This window comes from Vidua macroura, chromosome 19 (genome assembly GCF_024509145.1).
Source record: "Vidua macroura isolate BioBank_ID:100142 chromosome 19, ASM2450914v1, whole genome shotgun sequence".
NCBI classification, from domain to species: Eukaryota; Metazoa; Chordata; class Aves; order Passeriformes; family Viduidae; genus Vidua; species Vidua macroura.
The window spans coordinates 10,588,342-10,614,481 of record NC_071589.1 but is presented as its reverse complement, the minus strand read 5'-3'; the positions used below and the strand labels follow the sequence as shown (position 1 = coordinate 10,614,481).

The following is a 26,140-nucleotide window of genomic DNA, read 5'->3' as shown; positions in this document are numbered from 1 at the left end:
GAAATGCTTTGGTTTACAGCTCGGGATCATTCAGTTGTGAAGTAAGATGGGGATGGGATGCTGGGAACAAGAAGCTATAAGCTTGCTGCTAAAGGGTTCATGGTAGACCCTCAGAGCTGTATGAGTGTGCTTGCCTTGTTCCATCAGGTTTCCACGCTTGGAGCTGCTGGGGGGCTCAGCCATTCCTGGGGAGCGTGGCCCAGGCCGTGTGCAGTTGACCGTGGGGTGATTTAACGCCAGGTGAAAGATTAAGAAGCCACAAAAGTCTTTCAGAAGCTCGTGTTCATGCATTCCCGAGTGATCAGAGCTGTTTTCAGCTCGGCTGGCAGCGAGGAGCAGCTCTGGGCAGCTCCTGGGCCAGGCTCTGCCCAGCTGGTCCTGGCTCGGGGTTGGAGGCAGAACTGGGAGAAGGCACCGTGGGACAGTGGCTGCTCCTGTAGGAGCAAAGCCATTGCACTTGCTCTTGGTTCTAGAGATGATTTACTCACTGAGCACCTCATTTTTCATGCTGTGGGAGATTCTCTTGTAGAGGCTGCCACTGTAATTTTCCAAAAGCTCTTTGCTTGCTGTCAGTGTCTGGAATTCCAGCTGTATTACAGAACAAAATGCATCCCAACAGCTGCATTCTGGAGAGTTGGTTTCAGCTCGTATCCCATCATTTTATACAGCCTTAAAATATGTAATTTTAATATGTGCTGCTTCCTCCTGCTCCCTCTCCCATCCCTGGGGTTCTGTGCTGGGTGATGCCTCAAACTGAAGGAGCTGCTCTGTTTTAAACATCCCATTTCTGCAATTGGGGTCACTGCTGAAGTAGCTGAAAAATCTGAAGAACAACTGCTCAGCATTCACAGGAAGCTGTTCTGGGCTCTCCTGTTGTGCTGGCTCTTTAATTGGAAGAGCTGTGCTGTTCCTCACTGCTGTGCCTGTGCTCAGCTCCAGAGCAGAAGAGAGCAGCACCCAGAGGGGCTTTGTGGCTGCAGAAAACACATTAACAGCAGCAGCTTCTTCAGCTGAAGTGAATTCAAACTGCAGAAGTGATAGAAAAAAAAAAAAAAGTCTATGATTGTGGGTCACCTTTTTTGTTGGTACGAGTTCTCAAAATAGCTATTTCAGCACTGGTTTTGATAGATGGTTTCTGGGTTATTATTCATTTATAAAATGGGACACTGCAAAGGAGGGAGATTAATGGTTTTGTGAAATTTTAGCAAGGGCTTTACATAGAAACAGTGGTCTCTGTCTCAGAAAGTATATAATTAACAAGTAGATTGAAACAGTGCTGAATATTTCATATTACATTAAATCCTCTAATATTTTGAAACTCTTCCTCAGTTTTGCAAATATTGTGCTGCAGTTTCAGTAGAATAAAATATATCATGTACCTTCTTTTTCCTGTATGGAAGGCAGAAATTACAAAGCTGGTATAATATGTATCTGAATATAGTATTCAGACAGATCTGAATATGTTATGTGAGGTATTTTACTAAATCCAAACTGTTTCAAAAGCGTGTTAGGTATATATTTCTAATTTAAAATGTGCAGGTATATATTTATCATTTTATCCCATGGTCCTGCCAGGTCTGCCAAAGTTATTTGGGTAAATGTAAATGCATATGCATTCCCTGCCAGGCACACAGCCTGTATTTTCACACTGTTGTGGAGTTGCAAAGCCAGCTTACCAGAGACATCCATCTGTTTTCTACTTAGTGTAAAGGAGTTAATGACCTGAGTAGTTAAGACTGTCCAGAGGATCTGTATAATCCTTTCACACAAATAAGATATTGTTGCATTTAACCGTTACTTTCTCTCAAATTAAAAAAAAAAAATTAAATCACACAGCAGAGTTTACAGTGGTGTTGTTTCTGTCCTCCACCTGAGTTTTTTTTTAATCTAATTGAACTTGACCAAGCAGAAAATCTGTGGCAAGGTCAGAGGTATGAACTTGAGATTAGGCAGAGCAATTATTAGCAGGTACACATGGAGCTTTAGAAATAGAAATAACAATTTCTCAATATTGATTTCATGTATTTCTGTACCTTGCCCCCAGGGCAGGTTTCTGAGAAGGTAGCTTGAGTTTTGCAGAAACCACAATGAAAATGAAGGTAGCCCACGAGCCAGGGAATGTGTAGCCCTACACAGATTAGTGCAGAAAGAAGGTGCTGTGTGACCTTGTGGGCTCACAAAAGAGCTTTAAGAAGCTTAGGAACAGGTTAGGGTGATGGGCAGAGATGTTGTTTTTCTTATTCTGTATCTTAGCTTGGAACAGACTGTGTCTTGCTGGGCTCCAGGCTGGTTTAGTCAGAAAGGAGTGGGAAATGCCAAGTGGAAAGATTGCATAAAGCAGTTGTAAGTGTTAGCCTGGCTACTCTCCTGAGACAGCACTTCCTTCTAGATGGGGTGAAACACTGGCACAAAAGCAAGCTGGTGTATTATAAATTATATATGTTGGAAAAGCTAGGGTAATTCAGTTTTTAAAAATTCTCAGTGGATTCAGTATGTTGGCAGAAGTTAAAGGTAGGGCTGCTTGTGACTGCTATAATCTGCAGCCTTGCTTATATTTAATGTAAAAGGGATTTTTATTATATTTTCACAAGTTATAATATGTTCCGAAGAGGAGGACAAATATTGCTACATCCTGTATCTTAATTGCTGCTCTTCTTGTTTATCTATTCCTAGTAAACTTATTTAAACAGTACTTATTCAAACAACAAATGTAGTTGGTATTTAATTGATTTGTCTATTTTGGAGTACTACCCTATTTCTGTTGATTGTAATTGCTATATTTAATCTTGGGATGATCTAACACATGCCACGTGCCCCATTCATTCATTCAGTCATTGCTTGGTGCTGTGCAGAAGACACAGGCCAGCCACAGATATGGGCCCCTGGGGAAATTCTGTGGCCTCAGTGAGAATGCAAAGTGTGTGGAACAGCAGCACAGCAATGACTCCCTGCTCCACACTCCTGCAGAGACTCAAAAGTGCTCTGGAGCCCTCTGAGAGTAACCCAGAGAGGGCTTTGTTCTTACTGAACCTCTGTGGGAGCTCCTCAGTCCAGTTCAGGATCAGTTCTTATTTAAAAGCCCCAAAGCAGGAGCCCAACAACAAATACAGAGTGTGAACAGAGTTAATTCCCTCTTGCTGCCCACGAGAGCTCCAATGCTGCTTCCTCTGCTATGGGAATAAATCACACACGACTCCATTTTCTTCATGATGGAAAAAGCCCATTCTTTATTCACATAACTCGTTTTTATACAGTTTTACAGACCTCATGGGTGACTCCAATTGGTCAGGAGTTTTCTTGCCAATTACTTTCTTGGTTAGTAACGAGTTGTTATCCTGTATTGATTGGTCACTCAAACCCCTGGGGTGTACCTGCAGGAAAAGTTGTTTTTGAGAGGTAGCTTTTATTTTTCCATCAAACAGTATAAAAACAGCTCATACAGGTGCTGGTTGTTTTTCACCCAGGAATAGATTGTTATGTTAATGAATTGCTCACACCAGGATTGCTTTCACTTGGGAACTTGCAAAGGCTACCTTGACAAGTCCTGATTTTAGGAGAGCAGGCTTGATTTTATGAAGCCTTTTTAAATGATTTTTCTACCTTATTGCAACACTGTGGATAATCAACTCTTGAAACCTGGAAACAAATTATGTGCCTGTTGTTGTGGGGTACCCAGTAATGCCATGGCAGTGGAGCCACAGCTTTGGAGTTGGTTTAGATAGGCAAAGATGTGATTTCTACACTGGTTAAAATGTTACCCATTTGAATTGGGACAGTAGTCTTGACCATTGGTCAGTGGGCATAGTGGTATTTGTTTTAAGGTTAGACTTGATGGTTTTGGTGCTCTTTTCCAACCTTAATAATTGTATGATTACAAAAATGAGTCAAAGATGACTTGAAAAAGCCTCACTGATTTCTCTGTAGATGGTAACTGGCAGCTCAGTTGGACTCTCTGGCAAATACATTCTCTCCACCCTTTAGGTTTGCAGCTGAATTTGTTTTACTGAATAAATAAATACTGTGGTGTAGTAGAGCTATTTATATCTAGTGGAAAGCCTCATCTACTCTGTTCTTTTTCTTCCAAAAGTGGGAGTTTACAAGTGATTTAAAAAAAAAAATCTCTTGACCTTTTCTAATAGTTCTCAGTTGTAAAGCATGTGACTTTTTTCTTGATATTCTTTACCCCTTGTTCTTTGGAGTGCTTGTGATTGTGGAGCTCTTCAGACATATGGCTGAGTGATGTGTGGGCTCAGCAAAGGCTTTTCTTCTTTACAGATCATCTAATAGGGAAGATTGCTTCTGTTTCTGTTATTTATGATTGCAGTACTTCACTCTGGTCCCATCCATCTGTGTCATATATGAAAGCCATTAGTAGCAGTATTTTTTAGCAGAGAACTCTCACCTGACCATATATCATGATAATCTTTTCACTCCACATAATTTGGAATAAAGCTGGAAATTGACAGTGGAGCCTTGTAACTCTGAGTGACAACAGTATATTATATATATATATATATATATATATATATATGTATTATTGATAGCAACATGTTCTTTTCAGTGCTGTGTCTGGACAGAGCAGTGTTGGGTAGGATGAATTGATATATATATATATAAAAATATGTATTATTGATAGCAACATGTTCTTTTCAGTGCTGTGCCTGGACAGAGCAGTGTTGGGTAGGACGAATTGCCCTCTGTTATGTACCATAAATCCCACAAGCCCTGTGGAGCATCTTCAGCTTGTTTTCTCTGAGAATGCACTGAGTGCTCCTTCCCAGGTTCTTCCTTGGTTTTGTGCTGCCCAGTTGGCATTTTCTGCTCTCTGGGAGGGCAGGGAGCAGCCAGGGAGATGCCACGTGCCAGCAGAGAGCAAGCACTTAGTCTGGGTTTGCAGCACAAGGCCTGTTTTGTTCTCTGCATCCCTCCCTGTTCCCCTCCCTGGGCTGCAGGGAACCTTTGGCTCCAGGAAGTCCAGAGCTGGAGGGGATGGAAGCTCGCTGCCAGATTCTATATATACACCACAGATCAAAATCACGCTGTCAAAACACGAAAATACCTCAATAATTTTCTTTTTCATTTTAGCTGTCAGCCTCGAGAGCCACTTTGCTCTCGAGCTACTCTGCATAATGTGTGCCAGCTCACTTCAGCTCATGGTAAAGTGTAAAGGAACAAATTTCCTGGCAGCCTCTGCCAAGCAGTGTAATACAACTTTCATTACATGAAGGTGGTGAACATGATGTGACTTCGTTACAGCTGCAGTAAGTGATGTGAAGCTCTTAACATCTTCAAAACAAGTAACAAGTGAGAGGTTATTTTTCATCTCTATTCCTAAAAAAAAAAAAAAAAAAAAAAAAAAAAAAAGGCACGTTATTTTAGGCAGATGACACTTCGTTTGCACTTAGCTGAACTAAGTAAATTTTTACATGAGTTCTCCAGATCTGTGTTGCTCCATGAAATAAAGAAAACACTAAAAACAAATGCTAAAATACAGTTCAATGGCTGGATTTCAGCTTACAAATTTGGATGTTAAATTATATGTACAGAAATGATGGCTGTCCTATGGATTTCAGTTGACACTTGTTCTTCTCCCTTTGGATTTATGATTCCGTGAAAGTTGCTTGTTGCATAGTTTATTTCTGTGTCGAACTCTTTGGTTTTCTTCGGAGTATTCTCAAAAGGTGAGACAGGTCTGATGCTTTTGGATCACCTATTAAGGAACCAGGCTCTTTGGAGATAAGTCACCCATTACAAATGGGAAATAAACGAGAAAGAATCAAGGCTGTCCATGTTGAGTTGTCCTCAACTCCTGTAAAAGTCTGTTATTAGGCTGAACCCAAATTCAGTTTTGAGCCTTCAGGAACCAACACTGATAATCAAAGCGTTAGCACGCAGTTTTGAGGTGTAGCCCAAGTCCAAAAGGACAAATATTCTGTGGTTTGCTTACTCTGGCAGCTGAATTGTCCTTTCCATTGCAGTGTCATGAGCATCATTTCCAGGGAAGTTCACAGCTAAAGTTCACAGGCTGGAGCAAACAGTGGCACTCCTCTTCCCATGTCTTTATCTCGATGCTTAAATCATATTAAAAACAAGGTTAACATTGTCTCTGGTTGAACGAATTCCTTCACACGCTCTGAGAGGCTGTCAGCTCAGAGATAGGACGTGGCTGTGGTGTTCCAGAAATTCTGCCCAAAGTAGATGCCCAGATACTCAGTTTTCCTTACACACATGGCTGAATAAAGGCAGAGCTAGAGCAGCCACGCCAAGGTCTGAATTGGAATGGCAGGCATTGGTGAAGCAGCTCCATTCTACAAATCTCCAGATATTTCCATAATATGTCTGAGATCTTTTGCATTGATTATCACATTATATTTTGCAACTTCTACAAAAATAATTACTTAACTTCATTATTTTCTGAAGGATATACCGAGATTTTAATTTTTAAAACTTTTTTTGCATGTATTTTATTTCTGAAAACGCAAATCAGTCTATTGTCCTTGGGACTGGGAGATCTGGAACCAAAAATATAATCTGAAAGTAAAATATGACTCAGCTGCAAGTAATATTAATGGTAATTGCCACTTAGTGATCTTTCAGTTGGTAGAAAACAAACCACCAAAATGATAATTGCAGGATTCACTGGGATTTAGGTTGATTAACAAACTAGACAACCAAGTGGGCAGCACCACTGAGCCAGAGCTGTGGCTCAAGTGGAGTCAGCAGAGCTAATCTGGAATCAGAGGAGCAAAACCCACTTTATTCCCTTTGCCCAAAGAATGAACATATGCCACGTCGGAAATAGAACAGTTGGAAACCATTTCTGCATGGGACACTGATGAAAAATAGCTGGGAGGGAGAGAAGGGTGATCAGACTCTAAAGGCAGACTTAGGGGTGGGGATGAGGCCAGGCTGGCATTAATGGGATCATGGCTGTGTCTGCAGTGACCTGCAGGTGCACCTGGTCACAGCTCTCTTCACTGTTTATTTATGAAATAAAGTCATGGCTGTTTTCAATGGGAAAGAAAAGTGTTAACGTTGCCTCATGCAATGAGCTCTTTAGAACAATTTAGTAAATTTAATATGTTTTCCCCTGAAGTTGAGGAAATCCAGTGTTTGCAGTTGTTAAAGCATTTCAAGTCTATTTTGTTCTTGAGATTTGGGAAATAGTGTATTTTTATGTGTTGGAAATGCAAAATTTCAAGTATACAGAGAATGCATTACCTATAAACAAACTGTGAATTACTTTTAAATCATTTCATTATAGTCTCCTGACTCACTGTTTGATGGCACGTTGTTTATTACAAGGTTTTTTCAATCTCAAATCTTGATTGTCTGTTTCGTCGAAATGTGGACCAATTTCAAAATACTTGAACTAAGTTTAATATTATGAAAGAGCCCATAGTGGGGGTGAAAAGCTGGAATACTGACTCTTAAATTAGCACCCTGAAGCAGACTGTTCTTTTCCTGTGGTTTGGAGGGACCTGTGTGTCCTATCCTGTGTGACAACCTATGGCCTCGATCCCCTGGCAGGAGCTTTTTTATCTGAGAAAGAAAAAGTTCTTTGAGATCATTAATAAATTTTAAATGGTCTTCACATTGCAATCAGGAGCTCATTTTCTTTTCCCATTATCTCCTGCCATTCTGTGCTATGAGAACACTTTGTTCTCTTAGAACAACCTCACTCAGAGAGAGATCTGGTCCCTCACAGAAGGAATTAACTGGGAAAGATTTGGATTTTCATAGAGACCTTCCCCAGGCATGCAGGGGAGCAAATCCCACACCCAAGGATGGGTTTCATTCCAGCTTCACATTCCTCACTTCTGCCTCCTGGATGCACATTGGCAGTTCCTGTGACAGAGCAGGATGGAGATTCAGGAAATGTGGCTTTGTAGAACTGCTTATCCCACGCTGTATTTGAGCACTGTGGGCTGTCTCCAGCATTAGAGATTTATCATTGTGTAGAGTCTCTTGGTTTTTAAATGTGAATGCTTATCTCCTCTTTAAGCACAGTGTTTGCTTGATGGCTTGTGTCTTTATTTTACATGGGACTCTACTTGATTTCTTTGACTTACAGGTGAAATATTTAAGTTTTATTTTATATTTGTTACAAAATAAAAAAAAAGAACACCACCAACGACCACTCTAACTGTTGTTTCCCCCTTTTTTTGCCAGTTTGCTGTTTTGTGGTTCATAAGAGGTGCCATGAATTCGTTACCTTCTCCTGTCCTGGGGCTGACAAGGGGCCCGACACTGATGTGAGTACATTGACATTTCAGACACTGCTTTACACAGATTTATGTTGTTGCACCCATGAGAGAGGATTACAGACAGGATCAATGGGTTCTTCACGACAGATAATTGAGTCCAAGTGGGTTTTAACAGTTGTGAAGTGAACATTTATGGACTGAAAAATCTATTTTTGGTAAGAGCAGTAAGCTTGAGTGTGTGACCAAGAACAATATCCTCAGAATGTGACAACCTTGAGGTGTTCACCCAGCCATGAATCAGCATTTTATTTTCTTTGCTTTATGTTGGATTTATTTGACATTAACAATTCCCAGAAAGGCTGAAGCTTTTTCTGAGCTTTCTTAGTATCTCTCTTATCTCAAAGTGTATCTTTTGAGCTGTCTCTGGTCCTTGTCTCCCTGCACACAAAGATCTGTAGCTCCAGTTAAAGGACAATTTAATCTTGAGCCAGCTGGCTTACTGGGTTTTTATTTTATTTTCATGTTTGAGCTAGTCTAGGAGTCTGGCTACTCCCATTCCATCCTGCTCTGTCAGTACTTCTGTAGCATTTTTGGTCCACAACCAGTTTTTCCTCTCAACACATCTGCCTGCCTAGTGAGACACATGAGCAGGATCTTTGTGTCACCCTGCTGAAATAATAAACTGATCTCGTTTGTTCACATAAAAATAACATTTCTTTGGGTTTTATAAATCCCACTTTACAGTGAAGTAATTGAACATCTGCTTATGGGAACAATACATTCCAAGTGTTCTTTGTCTGAATGGCTTTGTTTTGTTTCTTATCACATATTCATGCTCTAGATTGTAGGCTATTATCTCCTCTGATAAAATGCACCAGAAGAATTTTCCTGCTAGCTTTTAATGAGCTCCTCATGAATTGTTTCAATATGCCAGCCAGGAGGTCAGTGAACAATATAGGGGCAGAAGCCGCAAGGGGTCTTGGAAAATTTCAGATATTAAAAAGTTCTCTCATTTTTAAATTTAAATATGGGGAAATGTTGAAGAACTGAGAAGAATTTTTAAAACTTCCATTTTAATACATTTCACATAATTTTTATTTAGGTGCAGAAGAAAAATGCTAAAGTTAGGAGTGTAATTACCCTGTTTAGTATCTCTTGTTTAGCTGATACAGACCTTACTAATAAAACACTCGTTAGGCAAGAGCAAGAAACCAAAACTGTTCTTCGTACCTTTGCTTTTCTGAAAGTTCCTGATTTCTTTAAGCTTTGCAGCGGGGCATTTGGCTCTGTAAATGTAGTTAACAGCTAAGGCAGGCTTTTGGAGTCGGGGAGTTATGTATTTGAAGTGCCTGGAGCTGCAGAGAGGCTGAAACCCAGCTCAGCCCTGTATGGGTGATGTTCTCATCCCTGATCTGGATGGAGATTGTTGATGGCAAAACTCCTGCTGGGCCCAAAGGGGCCACAATTTCAGCAAAAGTCTGAACAATTAAAGAATATCTGCTGAATTCCTCGTTCTCTGAATACAGTTCATACCTACAACAATGATTTGTAGGCATGGACTATATACCTACATTTTCTAATCAGAAGATGATTTCTGACGAACTTTGGTCAGTCCTAAAACCACAAGGAGAATAACCCAAATCTGCTTTTAGCTTAGTGCTCAGTTGTGATGTAGGATATTAATGGAAGTTATTCTTGATTGAGAGGTGACACTCATGAGTAGCTCTGCTGTGTCCATAATGAATGGTTTGGCTCTCAAAAGTGTTCTTGATTATTTGTTTTTTTTTTCATAAGATGGTTCTGTGGGGTTGTTCACCTGAAGTTCAGAAATGAGAACACACATTTGTGTGTGAGACCATTTAATTTTATTGAGAATCTTTTCATGGTGACAGAATCTGTGAGAGGTTGTTAATGGCCTTTAATATTGCTGACTGCATTTAGTGATTTGGGTTTTTGGGCTTGGTAATTAAATAAATCAGCCTAATGCCTCGTTTCTGTATTTGGGTTACCAAATGATCATTTTCAATATTTACACAGCAGCAATAGCTCAAAACCAGTTTGAAGATTAAAAGTAATCAGAAAATAAATATGTTTTATTAAAACTGTGCTACATTAGTGGGGACTATTACACAAAGAGGATTGTAGAATATTATACTTTAATTTACTGAAATGTTTGACTATAATTTCAACCCTTTTAGAACTCAGCAATTTATTCCTCTCCCAGTTGCTACAAGCTTTGTTCTGAAATGTAGTGTGCTATAAAGCTTATCATAACATTTAGCAGATTTTTAAATATTAAAACATCCTTTTCTAAATTACTTTGTGCAGGTGCACAATTATTTTGTGTACTCAAATGCTCCAGTGTAACCTTTCCATTAATTGTAAGAGTAATACTGTCATTAATAAAATTAATTTTCCAGAGCAATAATTATAATAATTATAATCATTTTATAATAATAATTGTTGTGTATCGGAATAATGTTAAATTATGGTGCCCTGTACTTTTAATATAAATGAGGCAGTCCTTGCAAAATAATGCCTTAATAAAGGTGAGTGTAAAAGAGGAAAGCTTAAAATGAGTCTCTTCTTGTTTTACTCAGAGTGGATGAAATGTGAGGTTGAAATGTCTGTTTGTGCCAAAAGGAAAATAATACTTGGGAATAAAGTGCTCATCCTTGAGTGGCATTGCAGTGGTGGTGTCTGGGGAGCAATATCCTGTTTCAGTGAAACAAGAAGTCACACAATCAAAAAAATTGTGCATTTCCTTATTACTTGGCAGGGTGTGAGCTCTGGTTTCTTAGCAAAAAGCAGCTCAGGCAGTTGTTTTCCTGCTCTCTAACAGCTCTCAACAGAAATTATTCCTTTTCTCTTTATGGCCACCTCTTTATGGTGATGGTGCTGAGTAGAATTTAACAGTTCCTGCTGCTGGTGCCCTCCAGAGTCACAGGAAGCCTCATCTCCAGTTCAGGTGTTTGCTTTTGGGAGATGCTTGATGTTCTTAAAACTAAACAAAGTCACAGATGGAACACTTCAAACTTTGGTAAATCAGTGTAAAACTGTAAGAGCGGCCTCAGAAATGGAGTGCTGCTGTAATGACCTTTGTTAGGATTTGTTCAGTATTAAGGGATAATTGGTCAGTTTCTTGAAAAGTTGAGTTAAATACTTGTTTTCTTTGTTAATGGAATTCAGTGACCAGAAGGTGTCTTTGTTATATATTAAAATGTTCCTAATTACATGCTGCATATAGTTAAAAACCCCAAGCATTAATTTAAAATAGTGTTTGACTGTATTATGTGTTTCAGTACAAGTTTATAAGACTTTGAGTGCACAAGAGCTCACAGATTGTGGCCTCTATTTCCCTTTCAGATTATAATAATAATAGAGAATCCAAGGGAGAATTATGAATAGAAATTAAAAAATGAAAATAATTTAAATGAGAGCAAGTGACTCAATAGTGAAAGGATGTGAAATCTGACTGGGCTTGGTGAGTTTTTAGTCTTTAAGCACCTAGGGGAGAATGGATGGGAAGATCCAGATGTGTCCTTACATAAAATCAAACAGCAATTTTTTTTTTTTACCCTCTCATCATTGCAGGGTAACTGAACCCAAGGATGTCAAAGGTGACGTATTGCAATTTCCAAGTCAATTATCCTCTTGATAATGAAATTATTTGGCAGCTTTATTATCTTAAGCACATTTGAAAGCTCAGTGTGAATGTGGACAACTGTGAGGTTCTGTGGGATGCTGCAGGAGTTGGCTATTTTCATCAGTGGGTTAGATATTGGGATAAATCAATTCTAGAGTACAATATTTCAGATTTTTTTTCTATGTGTTAAGATACAATTTATTAAAACAGCAACAAAAAAAATCACTCGTGAGAGGAAGAAAAAACAATAAAAAAGCAAAAATAAAAGTAAATCAGTGTGAACTGATCATGAAGACAATGGTTCAGAAGAAACTGAAGCAGGACTTCCAGTGGATCATAAACTCAGTGCTGGCCAGCTGTGCACCCCTGCTACAAAGGCAGAGGTATGACAGGAATCATGATTCTGTTTTTCAGGGAGATGTTTTATGTTGAATTCTGCAGCTCTTCATTTGGAATTTGGGAAAGAACTAAAGTGTTAAAGATCTTTAAAGCACAATATTTGAGTATTTTTTTTGTCTCTTAAACCGTGACCAGGTCTCCTAAGGACAGCTTGTGGCAAGGGACAAATAACTCCTAACAGTGCAGGTTTTTGGGTGTGGAGATGGGGAACTGCTGCAAGGGGCTGCCAATAGAAGAAATTGAGAATTTTTTTTCTTGGGGTTTCCTTCTCTCCACAGTGCTGTGGATATTCCGTGAGTGCTCTGTGGGGAGATGGGACATGAGCCCTGTGAGGCTCCACTGTGATTCTCATTTTATAGTTTCTGTGATTCTAGAGCTGGAGGTGAAAGATTGACCCTTAAAAATTCATGTGCTGGGGGACCAGTGGGAAACTCTTAATTCAGAAATGCTGATGTTCAGAGTGGCAGCAGGAGGTTGGGTTTGCCCTGAGGCTCAGGGAGTGCTGATGCCCACATTTACTGCACTGTTACACTGCTCATTTGGTGGCTGGGGCTCTGAGAAAAATGATTTGAAGAATCACCTCTGTACTAAGCCAGAATAAATTAATATAACTGGTCTGCCCTGGAGGGCATAGGTGTCTTGACCAGATTTCTTTTTCTGTTTTGTTCGGTTCCAGGAAATGCTGAAAAAAAAATATTTTTTTTCCATTTTATTTCCCCCACTGGCATTTAATCATGTTTCTAGATCATATTTACATGTAGGAGGCTTGTTTTTAGAGTGGAAAAAGAGGGTTTCTTGACTGGCCTAGGGAATTAAAAAAACCAAATCAAACTCATGAGAAGAAAAGGCAGTAACTGGAAGCACAGTATTAAGATTTACTATAGAACTAGTTAAAAAGGGATTTTAATCAAAAAGCTTTGCAGTCTTTTTCCAAGGATAATGAAATGCAGCAGCAGGGCTTGTCTGATTTGCTTTTAACTCTGTAGTTGTTTCTTATAATGGAAAACAACTGTTATAAATGTTGGACATCTTGAGACTGGAGCAGCAACAAATATAATTTGATAAAATATTATAGAATCATTGAATCACTTAGATTGGAAAGGATCTTGAAGATCATCAAGTCCAACCATGTCTCACTAAGGTGTAGGGGCCAGGTTTTATTGCTAATCTGAATTTTCAGTAATAGGCAATCTTGTCCCAGGAATATTTTCTTTTTAATTAAGAGGAAAACCTTCTTGCTTCATCACAAAAGATACACACATGCAGGGAGACCTGGCGAAAAGCAGTTCACTGCTTGCCAGAGTAACAAAAATGTTCTCTTAAAAAGAAGCCTGTATGAGATTTTGGAAGTGATTCTTAAACAGCTCTGATGCAATTTTTCACTGCATTCCCTAAACAGAGAAAGTGTAAAGCCCCCTCTATTTACAGATTAAGGAAACAACACAATGGGTTTGTAGATACAGTCTGTGCTTTCTAATTATGATAATTATTAATCACATTGATTTTGTTTGCAATAGACATTATTAGATGCAGGCAGTAGGTAATATTCTTAATAAAAAGCTATTACAATGCAAACATATTTTTGTCAGAATATGGTGTTCCTTGCTATATTATCACAGTCTTTTCCCCAGAAGCATGTGCTGGATACCAAAATCAGCATGATCACAGTCAGTGCAGTAAGTGATAAAGGAGTTGAAAATTTTTATTCTTTTTGTTATTTATCATAAGTACTTTAAAACAAATTTTACAGGACAGCAAGGTAATTTTTCTTACAAAAATAAACATTTTCTGTCTTGTGGTTACCCTGACTTTTGAATCTCTGAAGAGTAGTAGTTTATGGAGAAATAAAGGTTTCTTACCTATGGTTTTGACTTCAAAGCCCTAAAATTTAATAGTGGGGGAAAGTTGCTTGGTTTTGTAATGTTTTAATTGTTTTTTTTTTCCATGGTGCTGTGTGACAGTGGCTCGTTACAAAGTGTGGTTATGTTGACAGTGAAATTCCAATTTGAACAGAATCAGGGCAGAGGAAAGATGCTTTTTAATAGAAGACAGAGAAATTAAAGAAGGAAACCTGCCCAGAAGGGCTCTGTGCACCCTGAGGGTATATTGGGCTCATTTTCCTCCAGCCCTGGGAGCAGGTTCTGGGCACAGAGGTTCATGACATTGCCCATCCCTGGCCAAAAAACCATGTTTTTTTAGGCTCTCCTAAATGCCTTCTTTTAAGTAGCTGCAAGCAGCTTCCCAGCTTACCTGAAAGCAGTTCTTGTGCTGGAATGTGTTTGAATTAATCATCCCCCGAGAAAACATGTGTACTTTCTATTTCTAAATTAAAGCACAGGCTCCTTTTATTGCAGCTGAAATGGCTTTTAGCTACAGTGAACAATCCTCAGCAAAAGCAGAATTAAATTACAAAGGAACTGGTTCATGAACTTTTATAACTACTGGTAAATCCCACCTCTTCCCTGCAATGCAACCTCCAGCCTGGCTCTGTGGCCATTTGCATGGAAAGGTTTTCCCTGCGGCGTGAAAGGAGCTGTGTGGATCCTCTCCTTGAACTCCCCATGGGAAGGAAGTCCGTGGTGGGTGGCTGCCTGCACAGTGTGTGACTCCAAAGGAACATTTGCTCACATCCCCCACTGCAGCCCTTCAGGCTTTCAGTTCATGGAGTTTGTGCCTGAGACACCGGGAGTGCAGTTTAGATTTTTGTTACAGCCTCTGAGATTTGAAAGTTCATAGCTTTTTATTTATAAGGAGTATATTTTTTATTTTCCCAATCCAGAACAGTGCAAGTGCTGAATAGCTGTATCATAAAATTTAGACTTTATATTTTTCTTTCTAGCTTTTTCCTGTGCAATAGATAATATAACATAGGTGATGCTGGTAAGAGTTAATCACTGAACAGAGCTCTGCTCAGACACTTAGGAAATGTATATAAATGATGAACCTAAAAATATCCCAGATTTTCACAAGTTAGCACTGCAGAACAATTAGGCAGTGGGACTATAAAAGGAGAACTCACAGCTAAGTTATTCCCAATAGTAAAAAGAAATCTTGTGGATGGGGTGCAGTTGTGGTGGCAGCAACTCCTGGGTGCTGATTTTCACCATCAAAACTTTTTCTAACTCCCCAAATTGAAGTTGGCATGATTCCAACAGCACTTATTTTCTTAACTTATATTGTTAAGAATATATTGAGTTTTGTGCAATTTGGGTTGAGATTCATTATTTCCTAGTCAGCTTTTGTTTCCCCTTGGCAGAAGTCTGTTGTGTCAATCCTTAAAACTCCGTGTAAATGTGCTGATATTTGGGTTTAGGGGGGAAGAATGCCTAAGAATTACTAATAACCTGTTTTGTTACATGAGATCTCATGTGTAAAATGCACCATAGACATTTCTGTCAGGTTCCACCCCCAAAACTATGTGGGTTTTAAAAGAAAGTGATTATGGCACACTGAACTCAGTAGCTGGAAGAGACACAGACAGACCACTGAGAGAGCCTTGCAGAATGCTGGCAAATTTTAGCACTGTCTGTTTGTTGAGGTGGCAGTTCTTGCACCAAAATTAGATTCAATCTTAATTTGGAATAAAACAAGTGGGCTAATTTTGAAAAGCACTGCAGATCCCATATGCTCAGAGTGATTTTAATGTGTCACCAGAGTGTCCCCATCTCTGGGAATGGCTGGGGCTCTGTTCTTGCTGGAGAAGTTTGCTGATCTCTGCTGAGTTGAAGTGGTGTGGCCTCAGCTCCTTGGTGTAAATCCCAGCTGCAGTGAAGCTCCTCCGGGGGTGGGCAGGAAAGAACAACTTGCACTCTTAGGAAGGAGCAAAGCTCTTCAGAGATGTGAGGTGTTGTGACCCTGGAACAGAGCGATGAGAGAGAGAGGAAAGCAGGGAGGGGAGGTGGGGACGTCCTGGCTGGGAAGGGAGCAGCTGCCACCCTCTTCCACTGCAGCTCCATTTATTCACCAGCTGCTGGGAGAGCGTCGAGGAAGCTCTGCATGAACAGGAACTGTTTGGTTTCCTTCTCGGCCATTGCTCTTGCATTTTCTAATTTTCACTGTCCTTTATTGGGGTCGTACTCCGAAGAGATCCAAATAGCTCACAGGTTTTGCCTCAGCCTTTGGGAAAGATAGGATTTGTCTTGAAGTAATCAGTGACCTCAGGGAATGTGTATTAAGTGTTATCTTAATATTCTGTCGTTTTACAATTGATCTGGTTTTTCTAGCAGCCCAATGACACTTGATGCAAACAGATTTTAAGGCAGTGGTGCATCACCTGTGCTGAAAAACCAAATCCTGATGCTTCTGCTGAAGTTAAGACGATGCCAGTCATGATTCCCTTCATAATTTGATTTTTGCTGTTCCCTTGCAAATAAATTAACTGTGGCATGGCCTGTGTAATTGATGAACCTCAGTCCTTAAAGTACCAGTGATCAGTGCTGAGCTCATAAACTAAAGGCAGAAGCATATCATAAATTCTGCTAATGAGAACTTAATTGATGGAAAAGTCAGAGATTGATTTATTCCTTTCCCTTTCTGTCCCCATGAGAACAGTACCTGCTGAACTGAGGATGAAAGAAATGTCTCGGTGTTGGGAACACCATTGTAATCTGTATCAAAGCACCTTCAGGTCTGTTTCTATGGCAACAGGAGCATCAGACCAGCAGAGAACGGACCAGAAAGGAGATAAAAGCCTCTACAAAAATAGCTGCTAGAAGTGTCTGCATAGCTTTGGCTACTCTTCTTTCTTTTTTTAGAAAAGAAAAAAAAAAGCAGAAAAAAAAAAGCAGAAAAAAAAAAGCCCAAAACTTGGAATTTTTTGAAAGCTGGTTATTATTTAGGTCAAACCCTATTGGCAGTGAAGTACTGGTAGAATGTAGTAAATTATTAACTTCAGGGACATTAATTAAGGAGTTTATAAAAAAGAAAGTCTTAAATCTAAACTTAAATGAAACAGTATATTTTTTTAAAGTGATTTCTATGTAACTCCTCTTGAAAAGGCATTTTCTGAATTTTAAGGTCTTCATTCTTTTTTATAAAAGTTACAAGAAGATGAGAAATGATCCATCTTTGCTCTGCAAATAGCCTTTTCTCCTATCCACCTAATTGCTTTATTATCATTAAATTGAGCACTTGGTGTCTAATTGCAATGCTGGGAATTGTAAATCACAGACTGGGAGTCCATGGGGTCAATATTCTTTGTCTTTGTGTTGCCAGAAATTGGGTAAAAATATGTGAAAAGGAAAAAAACTTTTTCCTCCATCTTTCAGATGGACTTTGGTTGTTCCAGTGGGAAAAGTGGCCTGGAAAATCACAGGCAGGTGCAGTTTGAGAGTCTGATTTCTTGGAATGAAAAGCAAATTATGATTGATTGGACAGGGACTCCAGTGAGCACCAGAGAATGGTTCCTTTTAGTGTGCATGTACAAGTAGAGATGTATAAAAATTCTGATTTACCCTGGCCAAAAATAGGATAAAAAGCAACCTGACTGCAGTGATGAGGTTTGAGGGAGTTGGGAACAGACTGGCATGAGAATATATAGAAAACCTATGTTAAATAGGCCATACATAAATACATGGAATGTTTGCGGAGAACATTCTTTGTTTCTTTGTCCCAGGTTTTATTCTAGAATATCTTTTCCCCCTAGAATCATTTAAAATCTGGGATTATCCCAAATTATTATTGCCTTCCTGCAAAAATTATTTACATTTAAAGATAATTTGAGTCCTGCAATCTTACCACACAGCAGGAAGAAGACCTGGACATTCCTTCTTATAAATAGCTTTGTGAAATTCTTTCTTAGTCAAAATCCACTTCTATTTTCTAAGGCCTGTATTAGTACCTACAGATTTACCTGGTTATGAGTAGAGACATTGGATTGTTAAATCTGAAGCCTGAAGTCCAATTCCTCAATGCATATTAATGGCATTCCCTTTTTTAAACTATATTAAAACTATATTATTTTTACTTCCCTTGAGAAAGAAAAATAAGAATTTCAGTGACCAAAGGCTTTGATTTTTGTAGTTATTCTCAAATTTTTTTAGGGTTTTTTGTTTTTTTCCCTTTGGTCATGTTGATCTTGTTCTACCAAAATTCAGCTGTTAGTTTTGAAATTTAGTGAAGTCAATACTCTGCTTTAATACCAAAGAGGATAGGAGTCAAAATACTTTGATATTTAGCCTTTGGGAGGAGCAGAACCAAAAAAGATAGAAGGCTAGTAAAAAAAACCCCAAACCCACTAGAAATAAAGCAGTCCTGTAACTTTTAGGAGAAATGTATAAATCCCTCCGAGTTTTGTTTAACATCTGCTCCTTGTCTCTCTGTCTGCCAAGAGCATGATTGGACCATTCAGGAAAATAAAAAGAACTCTGCAATCAACAGACTTTGTTCAATATTCCTGCACAAAGGGGACTCTCCATAAATAATACGAAAGGCTTTGGTCCGACACAAATGGGTTTATATTTAACATGTTTTATTTAGAAACCTGCCCACACGGAGGTAAAATTAAGAGAAATAGAAACACACTTTTTTTTTTTTCCTTTTAATTTGCTGGAAGCGCATTAGAGAGAGGGGTAGAAAATGTTCTATTCTCCCATTCCAGGCTAATCCTTTGCTCTTCTGTGAGAAGGTGCAGCTGTTTACTGATCTTACAAGCTCAAATCAAATCAAAGTGGTTCCCAGAGCTTTGTGTTTGGCAGCAGCAAAGCCCTGGGGTCAAACGAGGAGACAGCACCAGCACAGACCCCAACTCCTCCAGGCTCCTCACGAGGAGTTCTGTATCTAAATCAAGTCACTTCAGTGACATAACAGTCCAGAAATGGCTCCTCTAATAAAAGTTTATTTTGAAGTAGTTCTAAAATAAATGAGGAAAAAAGCAGCGTTTTATTTTCTCTCCCTTCAGCCGTCCTTGTGCTGCATTTCATTTTCCTGTCGCTCTGCTCCTGTCACAGCATCCCCTCCTCAGGTTCATTACTGCTTGTTTTGCCAATACTCTCGGGATGCACTCCAAGAATTTGGGTTATTACTCACTGCAATAAAAGACCAATGCATCTTAATCAATGCAGCCTTCCAAAAATTAAACACTTCCTGAAGTTGGGGGTCCAAAAGGATCCCATTAAAACTCGAGTTCCTCCTTCATAAGTAGCAGGTTTTTGTTGCCTTCTGAGAACGTCATGCATGAAGGTATCTGGAATATGAGATTTATTTTTTTCATTAAGGCCTTTTGGCAAATTGTGCCCTGCTCTAAAGGGGATGTGGAATTCCTCATCCATGCACACGCCGTGTGCACACAGATATTGTTCATTTTCCATGCTCATTAGTGTTTGTGTTCCCCAGCAGAGCTGCAAGGAGGCACTTGGTGCTTTTGAAAATTAGGTTAATAAATCAACACCTGATATGGGAGTTTGTGAGGGTGTTTTGTGCTGTTCAAAATACAAGATATTTACTATTTGCACTGGATTTTTGTTATGCAGTTGTGTGTCTACTTGTGCAGAAATGCCATCTATCTAAAAGTATTTATGGCATATATTTATTTTAAACACACTGCAGTTCCACAAATACCTGGGTGGAAAAAACCTGCAGTACTGAAAGTTATGTAGCTCAGCATTCCAGTTTTAAGAAATCACTTGTTTGTCAGGGGAAAGCTCAGTAAAAATGTGAACTGCTCTTAACTGCAGTTCAAATTCTGAGATTTGCAGAATGTTCAGAATGCAAGGTACTGTTTGGAAGAGTAAAGAGAAATTCAGGGAAAGGTCTGGGAAGCAATGGGTTTCCAAGCATTTCTAACATTTGTACAAAATTTGCATCTGAGTCAGTGGGAGTCTTTGGTGCTTAATGAACTGTGCTTGATTTACAAACTTGGTTATTTAAACTGTTTCTTTAACGCAGAAATAAAGAGTGTGTGAGATTTACAACTGCAAGAAAAGCTAAAAAAAATGCCAAATAAACTGTGCTGCATCTATTCTGCTCAGAGCCCTCAGGAAAACGTTGATTATACAAAAGTGTTCAGAGCATTTCCTACAAAATCCCAGGCAGGAAGAGCTCTGGCTTTGGTGGTGATGGCACCAACTGCTGGAGAAATGATAGGGAGTGATGCCTAATAAAACCAGATAAAAAATTTATACTTCATTTAGTAGGAAATGGAATTGGAGCTGCTGCCGTGGGTTTCGGGTGTCCTCCCGCAGTCCTTGGCATTTAGGAGACTCAAAAAACCGCGGCAAGGAGAAATTCCTTCTGCAGGTGTGGAACTGGGGTCTCTGTTCCTGCAGTCACCACCATCAGCTGGGCATTTGCTGCAGTTTATTTGAGTAAATGTGCCCATCATCCCCATCTTTTTTGCCTAAAATACAGAGCTCAGCTGTCACCCCATCTTTTTTTTATAAGCTTTGCAGCTTTTCTATATGTTTTATTCATTGAGATTAAAAAGAGGTGGAGTTGTAAATAAGGCCAGTGGCAGGAAACTGTTGGTTCAAAAAGCTTCCTGGAATAATAATTTCAAAAAGCAGAGTAGGGAAAACAGCTTTAACTGGATTTCTCCAGTCTTCCCAGCCTTGTGCAAAATCATCTGAGTATAGCCAGTTTTTAAAAGACTGTTAATGTTATTCTGGCTTAAAAGATGATGACTTAGAAGTGAAGTTTGTCAATAAAGCGAGAAAACAAATAGGTAGTAATCGAAAAAACAAAGGAAAAAAAAAAAGAATTATGTCCTTGCTAATGATAGTCCATAATTAGATCTCCTTAATGGATGGGTAGAATAATCTATTTAATTGTAACTATAGTTTGTGATAGATTACTGTGCCTTATTGTATTATGTCCCTGTAATGAAAGAACCAGCATTACTTTTGTAGTAAATAAATGTTTCTCAGAATGTATTTTTCAATTTTCTCAATTTACTCATCATTTACGTAGGGCCTCGTGAAGTTTTTCGTTATTCTTTCTAATGGGACTAATCTTTTGATCCTTTGATAGAAATTGCTCCAATTTCTCAGTTATGCAGCAAAGGTTTCTGCCTTATATATTTTCAAGTATATGTTGCTATTTAGTGATTTATCCTTCACTGGCAAGTTGAAATGTTCTTTATCTACAGCCTAATTAAACTAAACCATATACCATCTGTGTCTAGTTCAATTAAAACAAATTGGACAGATTGACCTCCTGAATACTCTTCAAAGCATTTTATTAGTCTGCAGAGTCTCTTCAAGATAACTTGTTACCTCCTGAGACAATACTTGCTGTCTGCTTGAAAAAAGCTGGGGAAAAAAAATGCCAGGTTTTGTTTTTTTTTTTTAAAGAAGTTAAGTGGATTGTGCTGAACTGGCTGGTGCTGCATGAAAATGAAAAAGAAATGTTCATCTTTTCATTTAAAACCAAAGAAAAGAGTGAAACCCCTGTGGAGGTACATCGGGTGGAAAGGAGCAGTACAACCAGTCCAAGCAGTCTTTGACACCCTCCTTTAATGGGCTTTTCATCTCAGCCTTTATTCTCTTTGAGCTCTTTGCTGTGGGGTTTTCCTGGTTTGTTTGTTTGTTTTCAGAGCTCTTTGGGCAGGTGAGGGTGAAAGGACCAGTTTTCCACGAGGAATAACAAAGCTGCCCTTACTGCAGACAGAATATTTTACTTGGCCAACAGAAATGTTCCTTTTGTATCCTGACTTGGCAGAAGCTCCATACGATGCCTAAAACGGGGAGATGTGAAAATCCTGACATGTTTCAGTATTTCCTCTCTAACTTTTCTAATGATAATCAATAGTGTCGAATTATTCCACTACATCTGTGCTTTAGGTGGTGTCCTAAGTTTTATGCCTATCTAAGGGATTTCTGGGCATGTCCTCTTGATAAACAGCAGAAGATAAAACCAGTAAAGTGTGGGGACTGCTGATGGCTTTTAAAGTTATGACCTGCCTTCACTGACTGTGGTGGTCACACGTAATAGTTCTTTTCTTCTCAGGGTAAAATGAAATAAGATTTTTGATTCTTCTATTGTGATTCAAGGCATTTCACTTCAGTGGATGTTGATACTTCTAGTTCATTTCTGTGTTTGTTTCCTCTATTTAATTCAGTTTTTAACAGAATTCATTTTTAAATGTTTGTTTCCCTGTTGAGCCCTGACTCTGCCCTCGTCCTGAATGACTGATCAGGGATTCCTCTTCAACACAAACCCCCTGTTTGCCCTTCTCTGGCCATGCAGATGTGTTTCATTTCTTGCTGGGAATAGTCTCTGCAGAGGATGCTGCCAAGGTGTCCTCATGAACTGGCTGGCAGAAGTTTTGAGCAGTTGACCACCTTTCCCTCAGATGATAAAATCATTTTGTTTGGCAAATCATTTAGATGTAATGGCCTTCAGAGCTCCTTTGCAGCTCTCCTTGGAGGAGTGAGAACTGGTGAACACAGCAAGGGGCTCAGGTCTTGTCAACAGGAATGAATTTCCTGAGATTCCCATACTTCTGTTATTTATAGTTCATCCAGGAGAGTGAGATAAAAATGAAAAAGTAAAATTTTTTATTCTTCATATTAATTAGTTGTAAATAACTCTTCATCAAACTTCAAGAACTGTCAGTCTTAAGGAAACACATCTTTAATAGCATGGTTGAGACTAAAGCACTTTGTGCCTTGTGCTGCTTTACTGAGTTGGGTTTTCCTTTGGGATATTCACTGCCCTGACCTTGCATAAACTTGCTGCTTCCAGAATATCCTCTGTGGTCATATCCTGAGACTGTGCAATAATATTCCATCATTTTCTTTACAACTCATTTTAATGATCTTTTAAAAGAAATTGAATTATTCCAAAAAAAAAAAGGAAAAAAAAAACAGAAAAAGAAAAAATATTTTTGTTTGTGATACAGAACAGTAGAGAAGACAAGCAGTAATCTTTGCTGACTATTTGGGTGATTCAGTGAAGGCTGACTGAGCATCTGTTAAGCAATTTGAAGTTTGGAGACAGCTACAAAATTCATCATCCTGCAATAAAGAGGGACATTTAATTCCATTGTAAATATGTAAGATGTAAATTTACTAAAGCTCCGTGTGACTGCGAGTAAATTGAGTTTGAATTCATTAAGAACTTTGAAACAATCATCAAGTCAGTAATGAATCATTACCAAATGCAAAAGCAGGCTTTCAATATTAGCCCAGGTTTTGTTGAGGCTCTGCCTCTCATTTCTACTTTTTGGGCTGATTCTGGGAGGAAACTGCCTCTGTCATGTCAGGGGACTCAGTGCATCCTCAAGGTTGGACTTCTCCTCCTAAGCCATGTCAGAGCAATGATTCCATCTGCTGCTTTGTCCTCCTGACGTTTTCCCCAGGAGTCAGGAGCTGTGTTTGGGTTTGTGCTGAGCACCCCTGAGGCTCTGCAGCCCCAGCGAGGAGGGCTCAGCCTGACACCCCAAACTGCCCAGGCAGCACATCCCTGCAAGGGAAGGACCTTTACACACAGGGGTTTTCCAAACTGCTAATTAGACACAGAGGAAATGAGTCCTGCCTGGATCCCACAGGACCCTGGAGAGAATTCCCACTCCCCTGACCTCAGATGGGTTCTGCACCCCCTGTTCTGCAGAGCTCTCTGTGCCTTCACAGAGCACTGTGAAAATAAAAGGTCTTTGCTTCTCAGCCTCAGGAAATGTTTATGGGGATTACATTTTCCAGTTGGAGATTTGGAGATTAAGGTTTCTGGTGTCTGACATGATCTCAGTTGGTTGGAGCCAGAAATACCAAGGTTATGTTTGATCCCTGTTTGGGCTGTTCCCTTTGGAGCTGGACTCGACGATCCTTGTGGGCCCCTTTCACCTCAGAACATTTTGTGATTCTCTAATCAAGAAGAAACCCAACCCCTTCCTTAACAAGGGCTCCATTTGGGTTATTGCAGTGAGATATTTCAGGCATTTATTTCAAGGCCATGTGAGAAGACTTTGAAATATTCTGTATCTTTGAAAGACATAGAATATTTAAAATGAGTGTTCTAGGAGGTCCTGAATTCTCCAGGGACAGATTAATAACTTCAAGCTAAAATGTTGCAAAATTAAAAAAAAAAAAATCCAATAAGTTTTTTGTCTCCTTAAAATAACCCAGCTGTGAAACTGGAAGTACATGGTACTAAGTGTTCTTTGTTCAGAGTTTAAAAATAATTCAAAACCCCAGGGATCTGGAAGCAGATGTCTGCTTCAGGAATCATAAGGCCCCAAAACTGGGAGTATCTCCTTGTAGGCATACTGATTTCAGAGTCGTGTGGCACCCACCAATTCACTGGACAAATTGCTTTTTCCACTGGTTAAAACTTCATTTTCAGACATGAGGGGTGTGGTGGTGGTTTTTTAAATTTGTTCTGACTGCTTGGGATAATCACTGTTCCAGGTTGATCCAGCATCCTCAGCTATATCATAGAATCATAGAATGGTTTGGGCTGGAAAGGAGATGCATTTGTATTTATGTATTTAGAGAAGTAATCCAATCCCTGTAGGATGGTGCAAAGAGAACCTGCTCTTCCCATACCACTTACTGTGACATCTCCAAATTTCTGCTTCAGTTTTACTGTCTCCAATTTCTGTTCCTTCTTCCTTTGCCATATTTTCCCCCAAACAATCCTGTCACATTCAGTGACTCTGTGCAGAGATGTCTCTCTCTGAATGGGGGAGCTGTGTTTCAAATCAATATTGCCATTTAACCCTGCATTTCCAAATAAATCAGCATTCTATTGGATTGACTGCTTACTCTGAACTCTCCATTTCATGATGCTGTGGGCATGATAAGTAAACTGGAAACATGTGAGCACAAATGCATGTTTTATCAAGGAGCATTATAGGATACTTTAGGTTAAGGATTTTTGTTTCTTTTTCATTAACACCAGACTAATTAATACATTCCTGTAGAGTTTTTCATCCACAGCTTTTGTCATTTTTCAGTTGTTAACCTGCAGTTTATGTAAAGACAGTTCTCTACAGAGGAGGTTTTAAATATATAATCTTACTTCACAAACATTCAGCATTTGTATTTTGGGCTTTATTCCAGTCCATGTATTCAACATTTCTTTATTTAACAGGGAAATATTTGATTTTAAAAAGTATTTACCTGGTTTACTGTGTCTGATTAGACACGAGAACATTTTTTCTGTTGGGTTTAATAGACTTGCTTAGTACAGTCTTGAGAGAGGCAGAAAAACTGCTTAATTGCATTACATTAATTACATTCTGTGTGTTTGTTGGGAACCACTGCTTTTACAAGAAGTGGATTGCTTATTCTCTACAAAATCAAAGCTTGGCTCGGTGATAACCTGTTTTCTAAACTGAGGCCTCTCAACCACGGCATATGAAAAAATTAAGTCCCACAAGGTTACATATTTTAAGAGACACTTGAGCATATCTGTGCTGATCGTGAGTGTTGGGGCTGAATCCTACTAAAGCCAGACTAAAAAATTAAATTGTTCAGTCAGTCAGAAGGTTGAGCTGCATCAGGAGCAGAAGTCAGACACGAGTGGTGAATGTATTGACAGAGGAGCTGGTAGTTAGAGGAAAAAAGATCAGCCAAGTGCTTGGATAAAGTCCCTTGTACAGTTTTAAGTCTGTATTTTATTAACCTCTCTCACCACCCGTGGATCACCAGCAGACAGTGAGGCCCAGCCAAAGCCCTGCTGGAGATGAAGTGCAGTATTAGAACCATGTCAAATACAATAGGGGAAAAAAAAATGCAGAGATGTGGGACTTCAAATTAATATCTCTCCATCAGGAGAACTGCTGGAGTTTTATTTATGGGGCACTTGGGAATTGTTCTTTTTGCAGGGTGTTTTTTCTTTCTTATCTATAATGCAGTGTCATACAAAAAATAATAAGGAAGAGAAAATCTGACTCCCAGCATCTGTATTTATCTGTGAAATAAATGGCTCAGTGGTGGCTGTTGTACAGATA

General features: G+C 39.2%; 1 protein-coding gene across 2 annotated transcripts in view; it reads left to right on the top strand.

Annotated features, from left to right (window-relative positions):
- Positions 1 to 26,140, top strand: part of PRKCA (protein kinase C alpha) — a 147,720-nt gene that overhangs the window by 51,910 nt on the left and 69,670 nt on the right. For both annotated transcript variants that reach the window (XM_053994658.1, XM_053994657.1), the window contains exon 3: positions 8,173 to 8,255. In XM_053994658.1, coding sequence (XP_053850633.1) covers positions 8,173 to 8,255 — 83 coding nt within the window. The remainder of the gene's footprint in view (positions 1 to 8,172; positions 8,256 to 26,140) is intronic.